At 36.8% G+C, this 27,939-nt stretch overlaps 1 protein-coding gene across 4 annotated transcripts in view; it reads left to right on the forward strand.

Moving 5' to 3' along the window:
* The window catches only part of tho2 (THO complex subunit 2-like protein), a 1,047,711-nt gene that overhangs the window by 79,348 nt on the left and 940,424 nt on the right, over positions 1-27,939 (forward strand). For all 4 annotated transcript variants that reach the window (XM_090374101.1, XM_090374103.1, XM_090374104.1 and 1 more), the window contains exon 4: positions 15,628-15,679. In XM_090374101.1, the coding sequence (XP_090230227.1) occupies positions 15,628-15,679 (52 nt within the window). The remainder of the gene's footprint in view (positions 1-15,627; positions 15,680-27,939) is intronic.

Raw genomic sequence — 27,939 nt, forward strand, 5'->3', positions numbered from 1 at the left:
CATACATACATAAAAGTTTCTCTGTTGAATTTCAAGTTAACAGCTGACCCACAAATATATCTTAGCACTGAGATAAAACAGATGTTGGAACATGTAACTTGCAAGGTGTTAGGATAGATGAATGTCTATTGAAAAAGGCAAAATATCCACCTATTCTGCCATTCTTCTTCTTATGTTATTTATTTTTTGTTTCATTTTCTTAATTTTATTTCCTTTCAGTCCTTTTGTATTACTGTTTTTCTCTGCAGAATGTTTTTGATCAGAAATTCAACCAAAATTACTTTCAACCAAAACGTATCTTAAAAATTACTATTTCTTTAGTGCTACTTGAATTTTTCCGTTACTTTACTGATTTCTTCTTTAACTACTTGTCATCAGACATTTGTTTAATTCATCAACTTGACTAGCTTTTCTGCTAATGGACAAATGGTTATTATCAATTAGCTTCTAGCTTTGAAGAACTTTTTCCTGTTATAGTCTATGCTGGTACCTTATCTACAATGCAACACTGTCTTCATCTTTCACTTTATATAGTCTTCTACTTATTTTCATATATCCTGCTGTTTTTTTATTATTTTTTTATTTATCATTATTTTAAAATTATTATTATTTTTTTTTTCTGGCTCCATCAGGGTGTGATTTTCTGCTGGCCTGCTAACTTTTAGTGAGTGAGATATTTTTCTTGTGACATTGTTTTTGTCTTGATGTCATTGGATTGCACTGGCCTGGCATTTCACTACTTCCAGCGGATGCTGTATCTTATGTACTAGACAGTACATTTAAAGTTGAGGCCTATGCACATCATCTCACCTTCTAGTGAATAGGTCGTGGGCAAAGCAGCTCAGTGCCTTGTATTCTTCCTCTGTGTTTTAATAAATGGTGCCTTCCTATGGTCGGTACATGCATAGTTGTGACTTGCATCCTCATTGCATGGATGGGTAAAGGGGGGGCTCTTCTGATGTTAAGGAAACTGGTCAGGTTTTGCTTGGTGATATCCTGAGTGAGTGGAGCTTTGTCTAGTTTTGGAACAGCTGTATGGCGTGGTTAGCCAGCTCCTCAAGACACTCTTGAGTCTGCAAATGCCTGTGAGCAGACATCCATGAGGTCCATGGCAAGGGATTCGTCAAATACAGTGGACCCTCGCTTTACAATATTAATTCGTTCCAGAGACACCATCATATTGTGAAAATATCATAATGTGAACCCAACGACACACGGGGGGGGGGGGGGTTCTTCTGATGTTAAGGAGAACTGGTCAGGTTTTGCTTGGTGATATCCTGAGTGAGTGGAGCTTTGTCCAGTTTTGGAGCAGCTGTATGGTGTGGTTAGCCAGCTCCTCAAGGCACACTCTTGAGTCTGCAAATGCCTGTGAGCAGACATCCATCAGGTCCATGGCAAGGGATTCGTTAAATACAGTGGACCCCCGCTTTACAATATTAATTTGTTCCAGAGACACCATCATATTGTGAAAATGTCATAATGTGAACCCAACGACACACTGTTTTTTGATAATTTGTTCCAAATCCTCGGAAGTTGAAATTTTCGCTATATAACTAAGCTATTTATCTCTGTAAAAGGTGATTTTTATAACAGAAATTGTGTTAGTTTTATATAGAATACTGAACACCATATTTTCCAGTATATACCATGCATCTTTTATCTAAAAATAATTCTCCCTAAAATTGTGCATCTTATACACCAGAATAAACAGTAGAGCATGATACAAATTAAAAAGAAAGAAAAAAAAGATAAAAAATGCTGATGGCACCACACATTTTTACTTATTCCCTTCCCCCCACTAAAAAAATGTTGTTTCAAATGATAATTGATAATTATTAACATGAAAAAAACAAAAATCGTAATTTTCATTTAACTTCCATTGGAAAAGCTGTGTCAATGGTGGTGTGGTGATGGAGCTGGAAGAGAATCTTTTACCATCAAGATATCAGGACAACCTTCAGGATCTGGTGTTCTTTCCGATCGCTGCCTCTTGCCAACTTTTATGGTATAAAAACTGTCCAAAGGTTTGTTTTGCCGCTTTCTCTGAAGGTTCTTGAAATAACTTAACACCTGATCTTCAAATTTGCAGGTCACCAATTCAGTGGTTTCAAAATCTGGGTTTTTTCTTACTGTCCTCTTCACAATATTTCACGCAGCAAACATGTCCTTAATTTCTTGAGTCATTGCTACACAGTCAACCTCCTCATGTTCCTCATCTCCACTGTCATGCTCGCCCATCTGCTCTAATTCCTGGAGCTCCTCTTTTAACTCCCTTAACTCCCTTCCGGAAGAGAGTTAAGAGGAGCTCCAGGTCTGCAATTAACTCCTCCACATCTGCCACATTGGTCTGCAATTAACTCCTCCACATCTGCTGGATCAATCTCTAGAGCCAAGTACCTACCAAGAGTGATAATTTCCTGCTCTAGAATACCTTCAGCTTCAAATCCTTCAAAATCATGGATGACTAAAGGCCATAAGTTCTTCTCTGCACTGAGGCACCGAGCTGAAACTTCATTCCAAGAACTGACAATCATTTGTACACAGTCTAAGATGTTAAACCCGGTCTTCCAGAATTCCTTTAAGGTGATGGCTCTGTCTCCTGAAGTCTCTTCAAAGTACTTCGCAAGCATCTTTTTTGTGTAAATTTTTTTAAAGTTGGCAATCACTTGCTGATCCATTGGCTGAAGCAGAGGGGTGGTATTTGGTGGGAGAAATTTGATAGTAACGAAGTTAAATTGCTCCTCCAGAGATCAGGCAGGTTGAGGATCATGACTTGGAGCATTATCCAAAATTAACAGTGCCTTTAAAGGAAGTTTGTTTTTTTTCCTAAGTAACCTTTGGCTGAAGGACAAAACACTCAAATGCCCATTCATTGAAGAGGTGTCTTGTCACCCAGGCCTTCTTGTTACACCGCCAAAAGATACCCAACTTGCTTTTGATGACCTTTTGCTGTTTAAACACTCTGTGAGTTTCTGAGTGGTAAACCAACATTGGCTTAAGTTTAAAATCACCACTCAATGAGTTCTTGAAACTCCAAGAACTCATTGAGTTCTTGAAACTCCATCTTAAAGTTTTCAGCTACTTCCTGATCAGCACTGCAAGTCTCTCCATGCCTTATGACACTTTTAATATCGGACCCTTTGCTGACTTTAAAGTCCCCATATTGCATATCACTAGCCGAAGGTGTTTTAGTCTTTTAAGTCCTCAAAAATCTGCTTTACACGTTGACAAATGTCCATGAACTGTATCACCCTTCATTTGTGTTTCTTTTATCCACAGCAACAAAAGCCTTTCCATTTCTACAATCAGTGCTCTGCTTTTTTGGACTGTGTTAGATTCATAACTTTTTTTAAGGTTTTCTTTTTGTTTCACTATGGTAGAAATGGTTGATTGTGAAAAACCCTATTCGCACACCAATGAACTAATTTTAGCACCATCATATTTTTTCACTATTTCTTGTTCAATTTTAATTGAAAATTTCTTCTTACTGCACTCTTTAGGGACCATATTATGCAATGTTGTATGTTCAAGAATTCAATACAGTAAATTTATGGAAAGTAAGCACAAAAAAAAAAACACTTGAACTAAAGGATACGAAAACAAAACGCGTGCCCAACACATTTACAAATGCTGCTATTGGCTGAGACAAAGGACCACATGGTATAGTCGGAGACAATCGTAAGCCATTGTAGAGCGAAATAAGTAGACACCAGTGATCACTGGTTAATAGAATCAGCCGCTCAAATCATTAAAATGCACTACACTTTCAACGTTTATTGCTATATTTTGTTATAAGAATGAATTTTGAACGCATTTGTGATATTTTTCTAAAGCTCGTTTCTGGAGGTCAAAACCATAAAACAATAAAAACAATTTGCACTTTCCAGTTTATTGAGCTTTTCTGTTAGTGCAAGCTATTATAAACGGGTAGTAAACTCTATCTTATTGCATTTACAATAATACCGATAACTGGAATTCTGTGGGTTTTTACCTTACAGTATTATGGTGAAATGTGTTTTCCCTTCACTGAAATCGTATGAAAAACAAAAATAAATTTTCAGAATGTTCTCTTCATTCCTATTTTTTAATAGAATTAATTAAAATATAATTAACATCCAATTCGCAAATGTGATGACATTAACCCGTGCTTACTAATTATCATATAGTGAAAGATATTTTATTATGGAGAATCCATTTTAAAGTGATTTGATCGTATAGTGAACCCATCGTAAAGCAGGGGTCCACTGTACCATGTTCCACAGGAGTGGCCCGAAGACAGATCCCGTGGACAGCCCCTGTGGACATGTCTGATTAACTTCTGGAAAGGAGTCACAATTTCCACCTTTCTGTCTGAGCGATACAATTTGATGGCATTATAAAGATTAAAGATTCATCATAATTGTTGCTTTACAGAGTCTGCCGAGGATGCTTGGCCACCATATGGAGGTGAATGCCCCAGCAAAAAGCACAATAATAACAAGGAAGTATTTTTTGTTGCTTTGTCCTGCATTTTCCAGTAGGTTCCGGATAGTGTTGATAGTTGATAAGCCAGGCTTAAATCCAAACTGTACTGCAACTGAGGTTTGCTGCATTGTTAATGGTTTACAATCCCTTGATGTGGTAATCTTTCATGCAGTTTGCTTAGGGTTGATAGTAGTGATATTGGTTAGTATGAGTTGGGGTGTTCTGGTTTTGCTTGGTTGGATTTTTCGGTATTAATTTGAGATTAGCTGTCTTCCAGGCCTCAGGGAAATGTCCAGCTTGCAGACAAGTGTTGTATAATTCCAGTATTGGTCCCAGGATGTAGTCAACTGCTTTCTTTATAAGTTCCAGTTCAATTAGATTGGGACCAGGACATTTTTTATTTCTCATTTGTGCTGCCACAGCATGTAGCTCATCAGTGGTGAATGGTGGCTCATTTTGTTGCGCTGTGTAGTCATTGTTGGCCTGGCATATAGCTAACTGGTCTGTTGTTAAGTCTATTGTTGGTTCCAAAAAGATTTTATTTAATATTTTTTCAATTGAATCTTTCCACGTTGTTGTTAGGTCTCCTTATGGTGTCCTGGTTGCAGTTGTGACCTCTACCCTGGTGAGTTTATTTGTGGCGATTTTATACACTACTCCCCAGGGCTCACTGTTTCCTGTAATGTCAGTGAGGCACTCCTTATTTTTCCTGATCTTATCAGTATATTCCTTTTTGATTTCTATGTACCTCCGTTGCAGTGCATTTATTTCCGCCACTGGCCAGGTTCTACGGGCCCTCTGATATTCTTTCCTTCTCCTGTGTACTTCCCTCCTTATTCTCTCCAGCTCCTGTGTCCACCATGGCATTGCCCCAGTAGCAGGGGTTTTCCTTTTCATTGCCGCCTCTGCAGCGTTGGTGATAATTTTTGTGATTCTTTGCTGGAGTTGGTCCGGGTCCAGGCTGCCACTTCACCCTTCCTCTCTGGCAAGATCAATATGTAGTTGTTCCGTATTATTAGTCAGCTGCTCCTTATACGGTTCCCATTCTGTTTTGTCTATAGCAGACCTGTTTAGCCTATGTTTTGGGTTATTGTTTCTTGTCATGGATCTGGTTATTTGATAGGTTATTGTTCTTGCATTTTGTACTTCCCAGTCGGTGACATGTGCCTCAATGTTTCTTGTTAAGGTTACATCTATGGTTGACTCCCAGAGGGTGTTGCAGTAAGTAGAGAGGTTGAATGGATGGTTTTTAACTGCGTAGATAGAATTTGCAAGGAACTCTTCAAGTTTTTGTCCATTCCTGCTGCCTTGCAGGCAGTGCTGTAGTCGTAAAAGTTCTGTGATTATTTCGTATGCAGAGAATATACTGTGCTTATTAATCTAATTCCAGAGAGTATACGGCATGTACACATGTGTGTGTGTGTGTGTGTGTGTGTGTGTGTGTGTGTGTGTGTGTGTGTGTGTGTGTGTGTGTGTGTCCAGAAGGTATATGCTATTCACCTAAAAAAATCCAGAGGGTATGGTGTATACCTGCATATACCCTCCACTATAGCCTTGCTTGCTGGTCAGGTGTTATGCTGTGCCAGACAGGTGAATGGCAGTTAATGTCAGAGCTCGCGATGATTCTTTGTCCTGCGAGGGTGTTTTGGACCATGTGTAGGTACTCTGTTGCAAAATCTATATCGACTGTTAGTCTACAATATAGGTAAATGGCATAAAATGTGCCAACGGAACTGATAATATGGGCACAGACTGCCAATGTTGTGCCGAGTTGTGGAATGTTTGTCACTGTAATTTCAGTACAGGCACTCCTTGACTTTACATAAGTTTTGCAAACTGAAAAAAATATGGAAACATATCTTGCATCCCATAGGAATAAATGGAGATGTTATGAAAATATTGTAATGTGAAACCAATAATAAATTATTATTTATTATTTATTTATTTTTTTGGTAATTCGTTCCAAGGCAAAAGTTGAAAATTTCGCTATACAGGTGGGCCTTGATTAACGCGATTAATTCATCCTGCGGGCGCATCACGCAAAACGGAAACGCGTTAATCGAATATCATAACCAATAGGAAAAATTATAATTGGTCCTTGACCTTCTGGAATGTCCATAAAGAATTTTAAAAATACCTTTTAAATAACTTTTTAACTGTATGTAATGTAAAAGATAATGAAAATAATTATGGAATTAAATGTTTATTGCATAAAACAGCGTAGCTTAAACTGTGCGCTGCGAAATATTTTAAATTTTCGAGGGAAACACAGTGATACTCGACATCTGTTGGACACCGTGCAAACTACTAGCTCGAGGTAGTTCACAGTTTCAGCATTTCTTATTAAGTTGTTTGGACCTAACTACTGAACAAAACTGTTAGGTATTTCTTTTGGTCTGGGTGTGCCTTGAAAAAATTACTGAGACATTAAAGGCACCGTGAACTGAGAAACTTTGGGAACCTTTGACATAAAATGCACAATGAAGAAATTACTGTTGCAGAAATATTTGAACAGTGTTGAATTTCTCTTTTCATCAATCAATTTCCGGTAGCCGACAACAATCTTCTTTGGGCCCTGGCGAAATAAATATCGCAGAGAACATCAAACCTTTTGTTTGAGGTTCTATGCGATAAAAATTTGAATTTTTAAATGCAAGTCTGCATTGACTTTATTAGCAGGAGACAAACACGTCTTCTTCCGATGGTTGATGAGGCGGGCAGCAAGCAAACGTTATTGACCGTATGACTCGCGGTAAGCTTAACGCGTGATTCAAATCTTTTTCAACTATCGCATAAAAAACAAAAGATCGCGTTAACTGGAAATTTGCATCGTGTAAAGTGAAAAGTGGTATCATTTTTCAAATAGCGTTAACTGAATATCGCGTTAATCGAACTCACATTATGCTAGGCCTAGCTGTATATCAAAGCTATTTATCTCTCTAAAAGATCATTTTTATAATGTAAATTGTATTAGTTTTATATAAATTTATATCAAATAAGCGTAACACAAAAATCACTTTTAACTAAAGGATGCAAAAAGAAAACACATGGCTGACATGTTTGCAAACACTAAATAGAAGAAGGGCAATGTTGTCTGGATGGAGAGTGCACTATGCTTTCATCATTATCATATTTTCCATTATAAGAATCACTTTTGAATGCCTTGGTGATATTTTTCTAAAGCACCTTTCTGGAGATCACTACCATAAAACAAAAACAATTTGCACTTTCTGATTTATTGGGCTTTTCTGTCAGTGCAAACTACTATAAACAGGTAATAAACTCGATCTTATTGCATTTGTGATAATATCGATAGCTGGAATTCCGAGGGTTTTACGTTATTATGGTGAAATGTGTTTCCCCTTCATTGAAATCTTCAATCATATAAAACACAAATTTTCAGAATCTTCTCTTTACTCTTACAATGATGAAAGGAAAACAATCAAAGGAAATTGCAAGTGGTGGCAGTGCTAGGAAATTAATGGGGGGGGGGGGGATTTCCCAGCCTAGTCAAACAGCAAGAATTGTTCGCAAACAGCAAGTGTCCTTGTTGCTGTTCTCTCTAATTGTCTGGCAATGGTGCCGTGGTTAGCTGTTAAGACTGTTAGATAATAGTGTGAAAGTTCTCACAAAAAGCCAAAAGTTCGGTGTTCAGACGGTACCATTCTATTATGAGGATTTCGTATAGAAGGAGTTTATAGTTTGAATTTAATTTGATAATTGTTATTGCAGCATCAACTGAGGGGTTGTGGTTATGAGTGTGTACGTGCTGAGACAGTTCAGTATTTCCTTGTTGTGTTTGGAAACTACTGACGTGGTAGTAGGCGTGTGTGAAATATCTGAAATATACCTTGCCATGGTCGAAAATCAAACTTTTTAACCATTTCCGGCAAATATTAAACTTTACATCTATTATGCAGATGATGTGCTAATAATCGGAGGCCAAAACACCACAACAATCTTTTTACCAGATTTAATTCAGTATACCCCAGATTAAAACACACCTTAGAACTAGAAACTAATAACACAATTAATTTTATTGACTTAACCATATATAAACAAAATAACAGGCTAAAGACGAAAATCTATAGGGAAAAAACAAATACAGGCCAATATCTACATTTTCTTTCACGCTAACTCCTTAGTGTAAAAATCGATTCTCTATAACAGTTTTTAATGCTTTTAAATACTGTCAATCACAGGATGATTTAGTTTTTGAGCTAAAATATCTTACCGAAAAATTCACAGCTGAAAAATATCCCATCAAACTAATCCAACAAATTATTTCAACTGTTAAAGGTAAGATTAGTAATTTCAATGTTTCTAATAACTCAGTTTTAAAAAAATCCAATTCGTCCAACATTCACTTTGTCCTTCCTTACCATTGCCAAATTGCTAGACGAGGTGCACCACAAGAAGGAAATGCTGAACTGTCTCAGCACGTACACACTCATAACCATAACCCCTTAGTTGATGCCACAATAACCATTATCAAATTAACTTCAAACTATAAACTCCTATATGAAACCCTCATAATAGAATGGTACCGTCTCAACACCGATCTTGATGTCTTAAAGACAAAACTTCCGGTTTCCTTTGTCTTCCATTTGGAATCTCACGCGAAATAAATTACCATGCATCCAGCAAAACATTTCGGGTACTTAAGATCTACAGCAACCTTCTGCTCTTCATTTTAATGCCAACTGAAGATGAATCTATCGAAAGTCCATCGTTCACAACTATTGGCCTTATTCCGTTTTTTTAATTTTAAGATATTTTATTTATACAGTATTGTAATTGACAACTAGAAGATGATGTGGTGTATCTCCCCCTCCTCAGGGCTAATTTTTTTTTAAAATTGCACTTTCTTTATTGCGATTCTTAACTTCCGATTTTAGTTTCAATCAAAGATTTCCCACACCACCGTTTCATAATTCATCAATAAAAATTACGGATTATTGAGGTGAGTGCCAACTTTTTATTAAGCTTTGGCTAAGTACATATTCCAGTGTATAAATAATTATTAGATTTCTTACTATCTGGAGAGAAAATGAAATGGAAAGAAAATATCGATGCCACTTCAGGTGTAAACATCAGTTGAAATTGTTTAAATTTCAACTGATGCTTGTCAATGAATTAAAATATTTTGAAATATGTGTGTTTTTTAGCATTAGTAGAGGCATTTGATGCAAGAAAGCAAGCTTATGCAGCATCAGCCAAAAAAAAAAATAATAAATAAATACAAAATAACCACTTCCACTTCACCCCTCTGTTCGTTCGAAATACCTGTCCAGCTGAGCCTTAAACTTATTTACGCTATCAACTTCCACGACAAGGGATGGAAGACTATTCCACAAACCAATCACCTGCTGGCTAAAGGCAAATTTCCTCACGTCTATCCTACATCTGTCTTTCCTCAATTTGAATTTATGCCCTCTCAGGTGATTATTCTGAGTAAGAGGAAGAATCCCATCAGCATTGAGCATGCTCAAACCATTCAAGGCTTTATACACCTCTATCCGATCACCTCGCTGGTGCCGACTAGGCTAGCCAGGTGGGTAAAGTGCCTGCCTGGCAACCCAAAGGTTGCGGGTTCGGATCCCGCCTCGGGCTTCGATTAGAGTACAAAATGCAAAAACCTTGGGAGGTGCAAAAAAAAAAAAGAACCTTGCTGGTGCCTAGTCCCCAGACACTGTAATTTGCAAAACTTAAGCCTTTCTTCGTAAGAGCACCCCTTTGTTCCATTCACCAATCTTGTTGCCCTTCTCTGTACTCGTTCGAGCATCTCTACATCCTTCTTGAAATGAGGCCTCCAGACCTGTATACAGTACTCTAGGTGTAGCCTGACCATTGCCTTATACAAGGGAATAATCACCTCCTTATCCCTGCTAGAAAAATTCCTATATATCATCGACAATACACCATGAGCTACTCTTGCAGCCCGTCTGCACTGCTCAGAAAACTTCATATCTGCCTGCACAACCACCCCCCAGGTCCCTTTCATTCTCTACCACTGTCTTCATTTACCATCTCTCAGCCCATCTGCTCAACCTGTCCAGATCCTGTTGCAGCAGCATAGTGTCAGTAGTGTCCTTGACAACCCTGCCAACCTTTGTATCGTCTGCAAACTTGGACATTAAGCTTGATATACCATCATCAATATCATTTATAAATACAGAAAACAATAATGGACCCAACACTGAGCCCTGAGGGACTCCACTAATAACATTAGTCCACGATGAGCAGTGTCCATTGATTACCACTCTCTGTCTTCTCCCCCTCAACCACCCCTTTATCCATAGCAGCAATTTGCCTCCAATGCCACACTGCTCCAATTTGTGCAACAGTATCAAAAGCCTTTCTGAGATCCAAATATATAATATCAAAGTTATTCCCTGCATCCAGTTCTTTTGTGACTTCATCATAGTATCCAATCAAATTTGTCAGGCAAGACTTCCTCTTAACAAAACCATGCTGTGTCTGAGCTATAACTGAAGTCTTGTCTAGATGATCCTGCAGTGCTTCTTTAACCAGTGTCCCCATTAATTTTCCTGGAACAGAATTTAAACTAACAGGTCTATAATTACGTGTGTCACCCTTTGATCCTCCTTTGGGGTCACATTTGCACATCTCCAGTCCATGGGTACTTCCCCTGAGTCCAAGAAAGCTCTCATAATTATGGCTAAGGGTTTGCTTACTTCCTTTGCTGCCTCCTTTAATATAATTGGATAGATCCCATCCACCCCAGGTGCCTTTCTTGTATTTATCTTCAACAATTTCTCCTCCACTTTACTCTCAATTATTACAAGATTCTCTAGCTTACTGCCAGAGTTGAATACACCTCTGGCATTCCCCTCGCTAAATAACTCCTCATGTGTGAATATCGATGCAAAATATTCATTTAGTTTGTTAGCTACCTGAGCAGGATCATCAACAGTTGACCCATCGATATCAAGTGGACCAATCTGATTCATCCCCTTCCTTCTAGAGTTTACATAAGTAAAGAACTCTTTGCTGTTTTTCTTTGCATCCCTTGCCAAAGATTTCTCGTAATCTGCCTTTGCCTGCCTAACCTGCTTTGTAACTTGGTTACAGATCAACTTGTATCTATCATATGCTTCTGTGTTACGTGTTAATTTGTATTTATCCCATGCATTTTTCTTCTCTGCTATATGTCTCATTAGTTCATCTGACATCCACTTAGGCCTAAACCTTGAACAATATTTCTTAGTTGGTATGTAAAGCCTAGTAGCTTCCAAGATAAGTTCTTTGAATGCTTCCCATTTTGAATTTGCTGTTGGTAACATCATCAGTTGGTCCCACTGTATAGAATTTAAATACTGTCTCAGTCCATCGTAGTCGCCTTTACGAAAGCAAAAACCCTTCCCTTTACCCCTAATGGTAGATACCTCTTTGAGTAAATCCCACTTCAGCACACTGTGATCACTGCCACCTAGTGGTTCATTTACCTGCAGATTCTTAATGCATGAAGAATCACTACTGATAATCAAATTAAGAGTATTACTCCCTCTAGTTGCCTCCCGAACATGCTGATGTAGAAAACAATCATCCAATAAATCCACAAAAGCCTTGCTAGTGTGTGAGTGACCAGACTCCAAATTCCAGTCAATATCTGGGAAATTAAAATCCCCCATTATAAGACTCTCTGATTTACTGGCCCACTCTATTTCCCTGTACAGTTTCTTATTATATGCATCAGATTCATTAGGCCTATAACACACCCCTACTCTCAATTTTGATCTCCCAATGCTTATGTCACACCAAACTGACTCAACACTGCACTGTCCAGCAATGTCGACTGGCTTCACTTCCTTGGATTTTATGTATTTCTTAACTAATAGTATAACCCCTCCTCCCTTCCTATCCTGTCTATCCTTTCTGTAGACATTGTACTCTCCAAATTCCAGTTCTGCATTCCTTATATCTGTGTGACACCACGTCTCTGAAATCCCCACAATATCTGCCTTTGATGTTTTGAGCAATACCTCAAATTCATCAAATTTATTTACTAAACTCCTAGCATTGGTGTACACGCAAGTATATATGCACCTGTTCTTTTTCTTAGCTACCCTAACACAACCCATGTGTTTATTTGTACCCCAATGATTCCCAGCAGTCTCTGAAATATCCTGCATCCTATTTTCCAGGCTGCGGCTCATTCCAATAGAAGCAGTGCAAGAATCACTTTCACCTCTGCCAGTGGCTACTGTTAATCTATTAGTCCTTGTAAACCCCCAATCTAGCAGTTTTCCGACCCACTTAACACTGCCTCGATAGTATCAGCAAACATTCTTGCACCCTTTCTATTTAAGTGTATCCCATCCCTGTAGAAGCAGTCTCTCCTGTTAACAAGTACAGACTAGGCTGAAAAAAATTCTACCCCTTGAGCCTTGCACAATCTTTCCAGGGCCGAATTGATCGACAGGGCTCTCATCATATATTCCCTTTTATTGTGTCTGGGCAGAATTGCAGACACTTTCAAATTCAACCCTAATTCACGGCTTTTTTTCAACAGTGACCTGTACTTGTTAAGTAATTCCACCGGTCTCCTACTCTTAATATCATTAGTGCTAACGTGTATAACTATATCACCTTTTGTGCCCTTAAAAGATGATATCTGCTCTACAACGTCATCAACCTTTGCCCCTGGCAGACATACCCTGGTCCTGTTCCACCTATCCTTTTTACAAAGCATGTTTCCAGTTTCCCTGACAATAGAGTCACCAACAACTACTAGTTCCTTTGAGACCAGCGCATTCTGCCTTGGGGGCTGCCGGTTGGCTGTTCTAGGTTAAATGCAACTAGACTCGTTGAACAGTAGTGACTTTTGACATACCTGTTTAAAGAAGTGGCAAGAAAAGCCACATGAACACCTTTCGGAGTTACCAAATTGAAAATTACAACAAGCAATCGCTAGTGAGTGTCACTCACATGTCTAAATCCAGTTCATAATTCAAAAGAAGACAAATTAGTGACTGCTCCAAGAAAATGAATTTCTGAATTGCAAACTTCTGATGAAAGCAGTCCTAAACAGGAAAAGCAAGCTGATAATTCTAGGCAAGTTATCCTCACTCGTGCAGCAAGTTTCTTTATGTTCCCTCGTTGTGGTTTGAATAAAGTGGTTTTCTTGTTTCTTTTAAATTTTATGCTAATGTTTGAAAATCCAGAAATAGTGTTTCACTCCAACATACCTCACGTACATGTGCTGAGTTCATTGCTCCTAGATATGCTGAAGAATATTTTGTGTAAATGTATTTTACCAATGGTTTTCAAATCTTCCGCTTTCATTTTGGAAGTTGATTATTATAGCAGACTAAACCAGAAAGTTGATTCCAATTTAGTTACAGGCATTTATTTTGTCAAGGTTATGGAGAGTAAAACAAGAAGAGAAGATTGTTCTTTTGTTCAGCAAGGAAGCACTTTATGGTTATATATGACTACATCGTGCACATTTTCCCATTTGAAAATGATGTTTAATATAAACACTGGATAGTATAAATTTCACCAATTTGCACTGTTATTTTCAAATTTGACTTTTTTGTGGTATTTTGTTTATTGGTGTTGTTAAATATAAAAAAATAGATAAAACTGGAGATGTTTTGCAGTATCAGTTCTGTCAGTTCCAGTGAGAAACTACCAGAGGATGTGATGAAAGAGGAGTCTTTCATTGGGGAACTAAGAAAGTACACAAAATACTTGAAATATAAAAATATAACAAATTATCCCAAGTCATGCTGGGCATTCTAACAGTTCCTAATAGCAGGAGTTTCAGTATGAGTAGAGCTTATGAGTAAGAGAAAATATTCAGCCAGGTTACAAAAACTACTCAGATCTTCTCATTGTGGTGAAGCTTGCAGATACTGCTGAACGAAACTTTGATTCACATTTCTGAAGAGAACTAATCCTGCAGCAGTATCTTACTTGAACCAATCACAATCTGTTGATGTCTAACAGAATATCCAAACAGAAATCTGCAGACAGAAAAATTTTAGATATGATAATGCTTATAAGCATACTGTAGGTAAGTAATCCTATGGCTGTATTTAATGTAAAATACATATTTTGCCAGTGAAAAATTTTATTTCTAATGCAGTGTGGACTCTGATAACTCTCCTACTTTTCCCAAGAAATCTATTTTTTTTTTTGGAATGAATGGTTATTTGAAATAAACTCTGTTTTTTACCTGTTTTGGTCCCAAAAGCCTCCCATTTTTTCTCATGCTTACAAATGCCTGATCTCTAGCTTTACAAAATCAAAAGTTGCAGCTATATGCTTATATGGACCATATGTTAGTTATGTAGCAAAAAAGATAGAAACTTTCCATTACACTGATTTTACAGACAAATTGTTAGAATTTCCCCCGATCTTACATTTCTGAAAATATATAAGCAGTTGTGTATTTAACGAACTGCATATAGACAGGTGGATAGATTTTTAATTTTTATTTTTTAAATTTGCATATTTTGAAGTATACAAAGGCAAATTCTGATGATAGGTAAGGAAGGTTTTTGTTTATATGATCATAATGTTTTTATTACTCTGTTGAACAAAACAAAATATTTCATTTGGGGGGGAGGGGTTGCTGATAATGCTAGGAGCCAAAATTTTGGCATCAGTGGAAACTAAGCTATTTACTAATAGAATCTAAAGGGGGTCCATGGATAAAGCTCGGAATGAAAAAGGAGTCTGGGGCCGAAAAAGGTTTGTACAACTGGTTTAGATGCTGTCTGTTCCAGATTTCACCTATGACAATATGCGATATTCTAACCACAGGTGACCAAAGTGAGTAGTTTTTAAAATTAAAATAATCTAATTACAAAAAATAATTTTGCATCGAATAAGGAAATCGGGGTAGCATGTCCACATGCAAATTCACATGTTGCAAGATCGAGCCTGTACTGCCACAAAGTGCACAGCCTATTGTTAGCTGTTGTGCTGTTATGTCAGCTTCAAAAACAGTTACAATGAACTTGCAAGCTCTTCTAGCTTTGACTGTCCAGAGTATAAACTGATATTTATTTTTAAAAACCAACCTGTATACAAAAATTATTTCACATAGATCAAAGAATTGCTAGTTTGTACAGTAAATTTATCATGGCATATTTTAACTTTTAGTAACAAATTTTATCACTTTTTTTTCAGCATCTCCACGAAGAAATTCCTTCTATTTTTGCTGATATTCTTCTTCTTTTAGGTGAGTTGTTATAGCCATTGTAGTTTTTGAAAGTTTTAGTAAATAAGTTTTGCATTTACTTGGCGAGAACTAATGTAATTTCCAGTTTTATTATAATTTATTGTAATGCTTTATTTTATGGAAATTTTTCATATGTACTGCAAACAGTCATTACACTACTTCAGAACTACAAAACATTTCATCTAAGATTGGCTAATTAATTGGAAGCGAGGATCTATGTGACTGTACATCATTGAAATAATTAATTGAGACTACATGATTATATCACTTGGTAGATTTAAGTAATTTATTAAAATGCTACAATTTGAATGATTAAAACACTCAATGCCAAACAGTATTGGCTATGTTTCAGAAACTTATTATATTCTTCAAGCCTGTGGGGTTAGAACATTGGTTTGAGGTACAGTTTCTAGAAAGTTTTGCAAAATTGAATTAATAATCTAATTATGTTACATAATTAATGAATTAAAGTTGTAAAAGTTACTGATGAGTTTACAGTTGCTTGATTTCAGTGTTGGGTTACAAAATAATTCCTTTATCAGTAATTTTGATCACATTCAAAATTGTTATGAGTCTTAATTACAATATTTTACAATATACAGTTGAACTTCGATGTAGCGAACACGGAAATAATGAGATCATGGCTGTAACGAGCAAAAAGCCATAATGATTTTAATTTACGCATATTTGCTCACTGTTATAATGAACTTACTACATGGATACACCGAACAAATTTTGGTAACTATGCAAACATTCTTAATTGCTCGGGTGGTCAAAAAAACCCAATTCCTGAAATAGACAAAAATGAAAAGGGCAACTTAGTGTTATGACCACCTGCATCAGATTAGTGGGCAGTTTATGACCTTGTCCTTCCGAGGACAGGGCTATACAATAGTGCATTGGCGTTCCGCTTGTCACATTACCTTTTTTATGGATTGTCTTGTATTAACTGAACCATAAATTTATTTTGAGACTTCAAAGAATTTTGGAAACGGGACGTTCTAAGAATGTTGTATGCATTTCGGGCTCCTAAGAACTTTGTATGAAGATCATTTTTTCATTTTAAAGTAAAATCAGTTAGAAACCAACCCTTTCCTTCAGAAACATGTCTACTAACCAAAGAAAGTGTCTCTCGATTCATGAAAAAGCCAAAATTTTTCGTGAGATAGAACATGGTGCAAAACATTTTGAAGTGTGTAAAAGTTTTCTTTGTCCCCTTCAAGTGTATCGACATTGTGAAAGAATAAAGATGTTTACATATCGGCACTGAAAAAGAACATAACCGAAAAAAAAAATTTTGAAAGTGCGAGGTTACAAACGTTGAAGGAGCATTGCTTCAGTGGTTCACCACACAAAGAAGCGCTGGATTTTTAATAGACAGTCCAATCTTGAAGGCTCAGACAGAAAAATTTGCTAAACAATTTGGATGCGACAATTTTGTATGTAACAACGGTTGGCTGAATCTATTTAAAATCTGACATAACATCATTTATGCAAAAATTAGTGGAGAATCTCGGATCTGCAGATCCAATAATGGCAAATGAATGAATTGACCATCTTTGGGTAGAAATAAAGAAAGATTTCAATGATGAAGACATCTACAACAGTTGTGCTACTGCAACAGGACTTAGAGAATTTGAACAGATGGGCCGAGAAGTGGCAACTGAAGTTTAACATTGACAAATGCTAAGTACTGCATTTGGATAAAAGTAACTGCAGAGGAATGTACTTAGGGTGGTAGAAAATAAAAAAGACCTGTTAGTGATTGTGCAGTCGGATATGAAGTTTTCTGATGCAGATAGGCTGCCAGAGCAGGTCATGGGGTATTGTCAATGATATACAGGAATTTTTTTAGCAGGGAAAAGGAGGTGATTATTCCTTTGTATAAGGCAATGGTCAGGAACTCCTTGAGTGCTGCATACAGGTCTGGAGGCCTCATTTTAGAAAGGATGTTGAGTTGCTTGAGCGTGTACAGAGAAGGGCAACGAGATTGGTGCGAGGAACAAAGGGGTTCTCTTACCAAGAAAGGCTTAAGTTCTGCAAATTTTAGCGGCTGGAGACTAGGAACCTGCGAGGTGATCTGATATACACCTTGCAGATCGCCTTGCACCTGCGAGGTGTATAAGGCCTTGAATGGGTTGAGCATGCTGAATTCTGATGGGATTTTTCTGCTTGCTCAGTTTATGAACCTGAAGGAGCATAAATTCAAATTGAGGAATGGCAGTTGTAGAATAGTTGTGTGGAAATTTGCTTTTAGCCAGCGGGTTGTTAATTGCTGGAACAAACTTCCGTCTGTCGTTGTGGAAGTTGATAGCTTAAATAAATTCAAGGAGGAATTGGACAAACTTTTAGAGGAAATGGATGTGTGAAATTGGGGTTTTTTGTTTTTTTTTTTGTCTGATGCTACATAAGTTCATATGCTTGCTTTCTCACATCATGCTACTACTACTATTTTATATTACATGTTACTATTATTACTACTAGTACTACAATGCCAACAAAACAGAATTTTTTTTAATTTGACACTTGAGAATACATTTAAATTCAAATGGGAAAAATGTATTGTTGAAAAAAAATCCAAGGCTCACTTGATGGTGCTCGTATGTGCAAATATGACAGAACTGATAAAAAAAAAAAACTGTTTGTTATCGGAAAATCATTAAAACCTCAGTGTTTCAAAAACGCAAGGAAACTTCCTGTGGATTATACTGCAAACAAGAAAGCTTGGGTGACTTCAGATATTTTTCAGGAATACGTAAATGATTGAAATAAAGAGCTATTCAAAAAGAAGAAAAATATTTTATTGTAAATTGATAACTGTCCTGCACAACTGCAGATTCAAAATTTGTCCAACATTAAGCTAGTGTTTCTGTCTCCCTATATGACTCAATTTTACAACCAATGAACATAGGTGTAATCAAGAGTTTGAAAGGATTTTATAAAAGATTTCTAGTTCTACCTCTGATCAGCCAAAGAGAACAGAAACTTACCGAGTCTGGATCAATATTGGATGCTATAAATTTATTGAATAATGTGTGGAACAACGTTACTTCGACAACCATATTGAATTGCTTCAAGAAATCAAAATTAAATGCAAATGACATTTCAGTTGTAGATGAAGAAGATGGAAATAAAGAAGACAACTTGCCATTATCCGAATGGTTGCTAAGTAACAACGTTGTACATTTTAATACAGATAATGTCAATGAATTTGTACGAGTCGTTGACAACTTATTAACTAGTGGTCTTCTTACAGGGAGTGACATTGTAGATGCTGTGCTCAACAAAGATGATAATGACGATGGTTGTGATGATATGATGCCAAACGAAACGCATGGAGGGAATACAGGGGTTGCTTGGATTCACTCGGAAATTTTGTCCATGCATCCAGATAGTAGCGTGGAAAAAGAATTTGGAACATCAGCTCTACTTGTAGAAATTATTAAACTGGTGCTTCAAAAAAAAGTACAGGTGACCAAGAAAAAGAGTTTGAGGAAAAAGGATGGCTGGCAGAAGGGTGACTTGAAGAATCAAGTAACAGCTGCTCCTGAAATTGAAAAGATTGACAATGGTGGGTAGGATGAGGATGTTGCGTCTGGGGATGTCCCCTTTCTGCTGCAGATTGTGCTTGTGATCACAAGTGGTTAACTTTTAGGCAGGGCACAAATAGAGAAATAACTAAATGGAATATTTTAGAAAATACTCATTCCAAGGCAAATGACCTGCACTGTGAAAAAATGAACACTAGAAGTATGGTAAGACTGAAACTGTTTCATACAAGTGAGTTGTTGGCATTAGAGTGAGTACAATGGAATGCCAAAATGGATATGAAACATGCAAGGTGTAGAGTTGCATATCATGAGATAGTAAATTGGAAACACCTTGTTGTTGGGGAACAACTCTCACTAGAAGGCATAATATTCCCACTTTTAGGTTCTACTTGCATTGTTGGTACTGAACATGTCTTTGTATCTGAATTTGAACCAGATGAAAATATTTTAGGGTCAAACGATATTATGGAAGGAGTAACAGGTGAACACACAAACTGGGAACCTTGTGATCGCATAGAGGTGAAGCAGAAAAAAATTGAAGGTTCCTGCTGTTAAACATGGCCAAATTTGTTTATGCTTTGTGGCCGAAGTCCTGGAATGCCCCGCAATAGCATACAACAATTTCTATTTGATAAAGGAAATGGAATAAATTGTATGGCTATAACAGAAATCCTTTCAAGGTGGGGTGAACTTGAAAACATGACAATTGAATCGGGAGTACATAATGAGTGCCTAAAGGAAAAAATATCATGTTTGGAGCAAATGATTGAGGAATATTAAACTCATATAAGAGAATTACAGAGAGTGTGATCAGTGGAACAAGGTGAAACTGCAGGTTTACGAAGGAATAACATCCTTTATGGTAATGCAGTCAAGGGTCTTGGCTTGGGAGCAATACTATTAAAAAGAATCCTGTGACAAGTTCAAAAGACAATACTGTGGAAAATAATGATCTGTTGAGGAACAGAGGGTAATTTGCTATGCTCTTGTTATTAAGGCTAAGGATGATTCTCACCTTAAAACAGGTAATGATGTTCAGAAAGCTGTCAGCAGAGCTTTGACAGGTATGCTGAAGTCGTAAGAATGCACAAGGTGAGGAAAACGGTGGAGAAAGAGGTATCTATCATTTTAGAATTAGAAAATGAAGACACCATTGATTGTATAAAACAGAATGAGAATTAAGCACTGGGAGTTCTCTTTTCAAAACCAAGAAGACCAGGCCCAAAATTAATAGTCTATAATGTGGAAGAGGACATAAGTAAGGATGATTTCATGAGTGATCTCTACACATGCAATTTAAGCTACACAAAGATGACAAAGATGGAAATCGAAAGCAAAATTTTAATCTGCTTCAACATCATTAATAAAGTTAAAATAGGTAGAAATTGGTAATGCAGGGCACGTCTATAACTATTTATTGCATCAAGGACAGATATACATAGGAATGATGTCCTACAGAGTAAATCTATTTCATCTCATAACCATCTGTTACAATTGTCAGTCATTTGGGCACACTTCAAAAACATGTTGACGTTGTGAACCAGTCTGCTTGAATTGCACTAAGAATGGACATTCATATGCCATATCTGTCCTAATATCCACAAACTGTCCTCATGTGCGAATTCTATATCAATAGGGAATAGATCGAACCATTTGGTTAGAGATAAAAAAGTGTCTGGGATATGAAAAGGTGTGAAAACTTATACAATTTAACGGACAGATTACCTCTTATGTAATAATGTATCAGTGGAATAAACGTAAGAGCGGACTTAGAAACATGCAACATATTGGTACGCAGCAGTCTATGGCACAAAACAGTGACAAAGAATTACGAGACTGTTAGCATAATACAACTCAGTGGGCAAAGGTCTTGGTTTAATCCCAATCTCCATACAACTTATATTTTGACTGGGCATCAGGACTTTGTAGTTCTGTTTTTGCAAAGTTAAGAGAAGTTGGAATCACTGAGCATAATCTATGTACTTGTGGATTCAGAGAAGATTGGAACCATCTTTTTTATGAATTGGTTGAGTATTGTGACTTGAGGGGTCAATTAATTGAAGAAGCCCCTAATCTCCACTCTCTTACTCCTGAATGTGAAGAACTGTTAGTTAGTACAAAAGAAGATTTTTACACACTTCAACATTTTGAAGTCCAGAAGAAAGAGGATCTTGTTGCAGTTGGAGGAGCATAAGCCAGATACTGAATGGCAGTTAAAAAGGGCTTGAAAAGGTCATGATGTGCTACCTTAGAACAGAATATTATTATAGTACACAGGGTGGGCACAGGATGAGTCGTACTCTCCTGATTATAGATGGAAGTCTACCCTATGAACACCATGGCTTCTATTGAACCTCATGATACATCCTCCAGATGCCTCTTCCACTAACAGGTGATTGAGAATAGTTGTTGAGGAGACTGCTGATGCTTTTCAGACAGTCTTGTATTGGAGAAATTGGGGCTCCAGTGTTGAGTTAGACCACTATGATGAACCTGTTGGATTACATTGTGGTTACTTCTTCGATGGATGCCCTGTGATTCCAAGGACTGTATGTGGACACTGATTGTGGTTTATTGTTAACTGCTGTAATGTTGGGATGAGTTGACTTGTTCATTATGATCATAATTTCTGGTTTAGACATACTTCTTGGATTGGACTTCTCATTTTTAATCTCCATAGTAGACCTACAAGTGTCACTTGGATCCTCAGAGATCATCGCAACCTTACGTTGGGACTTTATAGTGTCAGATACCTTCATGGTATTGCATTGTGATATGAACATCACATTGAAAATCAATTGACCCTCTACGAGGGAACCTGAGATAATTGTACCTTAACATTATTAGTGGTTCAGCATTGTAAATAGATTGCAGGGTTGCTAGGAAAGCTAGCTGGAACTGCATTGTACAATAAATAAATAAATAAATAAATAAAAATAAATAAAAAATCTTTTACACATATGACTATATTGTCCTTTAAAAAAATTACAACGGAAACATGTTTTTATAATATTTTGCCAAAACTATAACAAAACTACAACTAACTGTTGCACAACAGTTTCGTAATGGAATAAAAAATAACAGATTTCGAAAATCAGTTAAATATTTTGTAAAATTTTACCGTAAATTGTTTTTCCCCCCTCAATTTTACTGCTAAATAAAACCTATTGTAAAAGCAATCGGGTCAAAGGCTTATGTAGTCTTTGAGTTATTCAAGTTCAGTGAGTGTTCTGGATAGAGGGATATGATCAAATTAAGATTACTACGGAATATTTACTTCTAGGTATGCTGGTGATGAGGTTAAAGAGACTACATCTATGGATTTAGTTGTTGGAATCTTTTTCTTGTGACCTTCCCAGAATTTCTGCTTGGAATAGATTGTAATAAACACTGTGAAAGGTTGCTCTTTGTTTCTGTTTATTGCAGAGATTCTGAAACAAATTATGAAGTAGGCTTGCTTAAGTGTTCTTCTGGAGTAGTTTGAATCTTTTGAAAGTATTAAGATGTTCGTGTGAAGTTCCAAGTGCCTCAACAGGAAAGGGTGTGGGCAGCCGTTTTGGATTTGTGGATTCTGCCATGATCGTTGTCTTTTTTGTGTTCCTATATTCTTTTCTATAGTCTTCTGTGTGATTTTCTGATGTAGATTGAGTTTCAGGAGCACTAGATATAGTATATTGGGCTTTGGGGGTGGATGGTTGATGTTGATTCTTGGAAAGCTTCTGGTTTAGGCATTGGTTTCCTGTATAGACTGAGGTTTGTTATAGGTTTTTGCTATAGTACTGCTGATTTCCGGAATGTATGATGTAATGAGCTGGTTCATTGGTTTTTTGTCTTTCTTTCTGTTGGAGGTTGTAGGTATTGAACCTCATACAGTGAAAATGGGTAAATTCCAGTTGTCACGTCTGTTTTTTCTGTACATCATGGTCTTCCAAACAAGTCCACGGAAACATGTTTTTATAAATTAGTATGTTCTGCATGGCAAGATAAGAAAAAATATTCATTTTCTCTTTTTAGGCATTATGTCTGCTTTTAGCATCAGCATTAGTAGAGGCATATGATGCAATAAAGCAAGCTTACATAGCATCAGCCAAAAAAAAAAAAAAAAACAAAACCCTTCCTATTTTCACCTATCCATTCACTCCTAATGCTTGTCTAGTTCTGCTTTGACCTTTGAATTTAAACCTTCCTTTGACTTGCATTTAAGTTTTTGACCTCCGCTACGACAGATGGTAGTTGAAGTTTGTTCCAGCTATCAACCACCCGCTGGCTAAAGGCAAATTTCCGCACATCTATTCTACAATTATCTTTCCTCAATTTGAATTTATATCCTCTCAGGTGAGTAATCTGAGCAAGAGGAAGAATCCCATCAGCATTGAGCCTGCTCAAACCATTCAAAGCCTTATACAACCCAATCAGATCACCTCGTAGGTTCCTAGACTTCAGATGTTGCAATTTGCAGAACTTAAGCCTTTCTTCGTAAGAGCAACCCCTTGTTCCATTCACCAATTTCATTGCTCTTCTCTGTACTCGTTCCGGCAACTGTACATCCTTCCTAAAATGAGGCTTCCAGACCTGTATGCTGTACTCAAGGTGTGGCCTGACCATTGCCTTATACAAGGGGATAATCACCTCCTTATCTCTGCTAGCAAAATTCCTGTATGTCATTGAAAAGATCCCATGACCTGTTCTGGCAGCCTGTCTGCACTGCTCAAAAAAACTTCATATCTGACTGCACAATTACTCCCAGGTCCTTTCCATAGCATAGTAATTTTATATTTATATTTTGATAGCATAGTCATTTTATTTCCGACTTTTCTTGTTCAACATTATTTTTTCTTATCTCGGGTTCATTAATAGCAAATTAGCTAATTTTTTTATTATTTTTTATGTCATTTCCATGGTCTGCATGTTTGCAAATTCTTTTGATTCAGATCTATTTTTGGATATCCAGATGATTTATGTTTATCACTAATGTTACAGTAAGTGGCATTCTGTTTTCAGTAAGCCTTGATGGATGGCAGCTGTTAACTGTTTTGTCTTTATTTAAGGTTAAGCAGTGAATTTATTGCATGTATGAGGAAATGGTAATGGAATTAAGGTTAAACAGCGAAGTTCATTAGTTATTTTATTACTGTTTTATCTAGTAGAGGTCAGGTATTCTTTCAGTAATCAGTGTTAATTTCATTTGTCATTGGCTTTCATAAGGAAGCGATCTTTTGGCTTATTTATTTATTAGTATCCTGAGTTTGGTGCCAGTGATGTTTATCTCTTATTTTTAAGTTGGTCTTAACATCATTGTAATTAATCAAAAGTTAATTAAGCAAATAATGCAATATTTTTTAATTGGAGCTAATGTTGTATTTCATAACTGCACAAAGAGAATACCAAGTTATTTCATAACTTGGTATTCTCTTTCAGTAATCAGTGTTAATTTCATTTGTCATTGGCTTTCATAAGGAAGCGATCTTTTGGCTTATTTATTTATTAGTATCCTGAGTTTGGTGCCAGTGATGTTTATCTCTTATTTTTAAGTTGGTCTTAACATCATTGTAATTAATCAAAAGTTAATTAAGCAAATAATGCAATATTTTTTAATTGGAGCTAATGTTATATTTCATAACTGACAACCAGTTAGCTTATTTTATTGTAAATCCCCCAGAAAAATTCTCTCTCTGGGCTATTCTTCCCCTTCCCCCCATTTAGCAACACATACACATGTTAAGTATTTTGTTAGTTGAATATAATGATGTTATAATGATGCTTCCCCCCTCCCCCCATTTAGCAACACATACACATGTTAAGTATTTTGTTAGTTGAATATAATGATGTTTCAATAGGTAATTACAACCCAAGCACAGTACTAAGTATTATAGGTTCTAATACCTCTCGTTTGGGGTTTTCATAAAAAAAATTAAGCTCCATAAGCGAAGTAAATATGCTGTTGGTATGTATATAAGTTGAAAGACTGAATGATGACGAGAGCTAACTGTGTACAAGGCATATGTTTGTTTTCTTGTTTATTCTGTAGCACGCCACGGAGTATACAATAAATCACAAATTCGATCATTAATTGTATTTAGCAGTCATGGGCTAGAACTACGGTCCACTCAAAGAGTTTGTTTTATTGCATTTTTGTTCCTGACCACTTGGCTACATCATGTTCTGCCTGAATTTTAATGACATTTTCAAGGGCCAACCACTGAAATTGAGAGGGAAGACAGCAGTATGCAGGCCCCTCTGGTACTGTAATGAATTATATGCAAGGGCTAATGATAAACAATGGAGAATAAGGTTTTGAATTATGGTTTTAAATATGGCCAAGTTGATGACAAATAAGTAGGCCATTATTGCTAGCATATATATATATATATATATATATATATATATACACTACTGTTGATCCAACAGGGAAGCAGAATAAAAGAATACTAAAAGTAAAATAAAAATAAATTGAAATTAAAAGAAAATCAAATAGCTTGTAAGAAAATAAGAACTTGTTTCCAAAAGAAACTAGCTGCATGTTTCCACATCATGGCTTTAGCGCCCATGTGCCATAATTACCAAAATAAATCAATAATCAACCACATGCAATACTAGAGAGAGAGAGAGAGAGGCAAAATTGGAACCATAGAGCTAGTAGCACCCTCAAGGGGATAAAATGTAATTATGAAATGTAAAAATTAATGGAGAAAAGCTTACAGTGGAAACATAATAGCTCACTGTGTGTTAGTGTACTGCAGTTAAGTTCATATGTAGTGTAACCTGACATTAGATGGTTAGGTGTGTGTGTGTAAATGCTATTTTCTTTGTGGTGTTATATCAGCATGCTTCATTGTCGCAAGAACTTTTTTCCCCCAATTCAGTCTTCTGAATTTGGAGGGGGGGGTGGAATTCTGCATCGTTATTAATAAATCATTTTAATTAAATATAATTTAAATCTTAAACATTTTTGAGAAGTAATAACTTCTCTGTATTATATGCTATCTACTCCTAGTTTGGTTTTCAGAACCTCTAAAATAACAAATATTTATACAGTGGAATCTTTTATTATGGTATTTTTATTATATCATCTGTATTATATTAATAATACTGGGTAAAAGAATACTGTTAGTGTTATACGAGATGCCAATGTATAAATATCTGCAACCCTGTATTATTATGCTAATAATACTGGTTAGCATAATACTTAAGTAATGCTCTGGTGAAAAATATTAACTCAAGAATAGTACTGGGCATTGGATTTATGGTGCAATTTGAAAATTTTTAGCATAAATGATTACTATGTTTATGTTGTGTGGACTTATCAGCACACCAAACACATTTCAGTTTTCTGTTAGTCACTGTTTTTGTTTATATCAGGTATGCAAATATGCAGTTGTGGATGCATCTTTGCTGAGAAGGAGAATGCATTAGTCCCAGCAGCCAGTGAAGAGCCACAGCCTGGTCTGCCTTCCCAGCAGTAGCTTTTTGATCTCATCTGTCATTGTCATAAGCATATGACAAGTTCTGTTGTGGCTCACTCCCTAGCAAACCATATCACAGCTTGAATGTTTATCATTCATCTGTATTCAAGAGCCTTGTATTATAAATCTGCATGTACAGTGCAGTGTTGTAGTAGTAGTAGTAGTAGTAGTGGCATATGATGCAAGAAAGCAAGTGTATGAGCTTATGCAGCATCAGCCAAAAAAAAAAAAAAATCACACCATTCCCTCCAAATGCCTGTCCAGTTCCTCCTTAAATTTATTCAACCTATCAATTTCCACAACGACAGATGGAAGTTTGTTTCAGCAATTAACCACCCGCTGGAAATGGCAAATTTCCGCACATCTATTCTACATCTGTCCTTTCTTAATTTGAATTTATGCCCCCTTAGGTTCGTAATCTGAACAAGTGGAAGGATCCCATCAGAATTCTGCAGGCTCAACCCATTCAAGGCCTTTTACACCTCAATCAGATCACCGCACAGGTGCCTAGTCTTCAGCCACTGCAATTTGCAGAACTTAAGCCTCTCTTGGTAAGAGGATCCCTTCATTCCCCTCACAAAGTTGCCCTTCTCTGTACATGCTCAAGCAAATCTACATTCTTCCTAAAATGAGGCCTCCTGACCTGTACGCAGTACTCAAGGCGTGGCCTGACCATTGCCTTATACAGAGGAACAATCACCTCCTTTTCCCTGCTAGAAAAATTCCTGTATATCATTGACAATACCCCATGACCTGCCCTGGCAGCCTGTCTGCATTGCTCAGAAAACTTCATATCTGACTGCACAATTACTCCCAGGTCTTTTTCATTTTCTACCACCTTAAGTGTAGTACCACACAGTTGGTACGTTTCTCTGGGGTTACTTCTACCCATGTGCAGTACTTTGCATTTGTCAAGGTTAAACTTCAGTTGCCACTTCTTAGCCCATCTGCCCAAATTATCTAGATCCTGTTGCAGTAGCACACTGCCATTACTGTCATTAACAACCCTGCCAACCTTTGTATCATCTGCAAACTTCGACATTAAGCCTGCTATACCTTCATCAATATCATTGATAAATATACAAAACAACAATGGACCCAACACTGAACCCTGTGGGACTCCACTAATAACATTAATCCACGAAGAGAAGCACCCATTGATTACCACCCTCTGTCTTTTCCCACTTAACCATCCTTTTATCCATTGTAGCAACTTACCCTTAATACCATTCTGCTCCAATTTGTG

This window comes from Mastigoproctus giganteus, chromosome 5 (genome assembly GCF_048544385.1).
Source record: "Mastigoproctus giganteus isolate SK-2022 chromosome 5, ASM4854438v1, whole genome shotgun sequence".
Classification (NCBI taxonomy): domain Eukaryota; kingdom Metazoa; phylum Arthropoda; class Arachnida; order Uropygi; family Thelyphonidae; genus Mastigoproctus; species Mastigoproctus giganteus.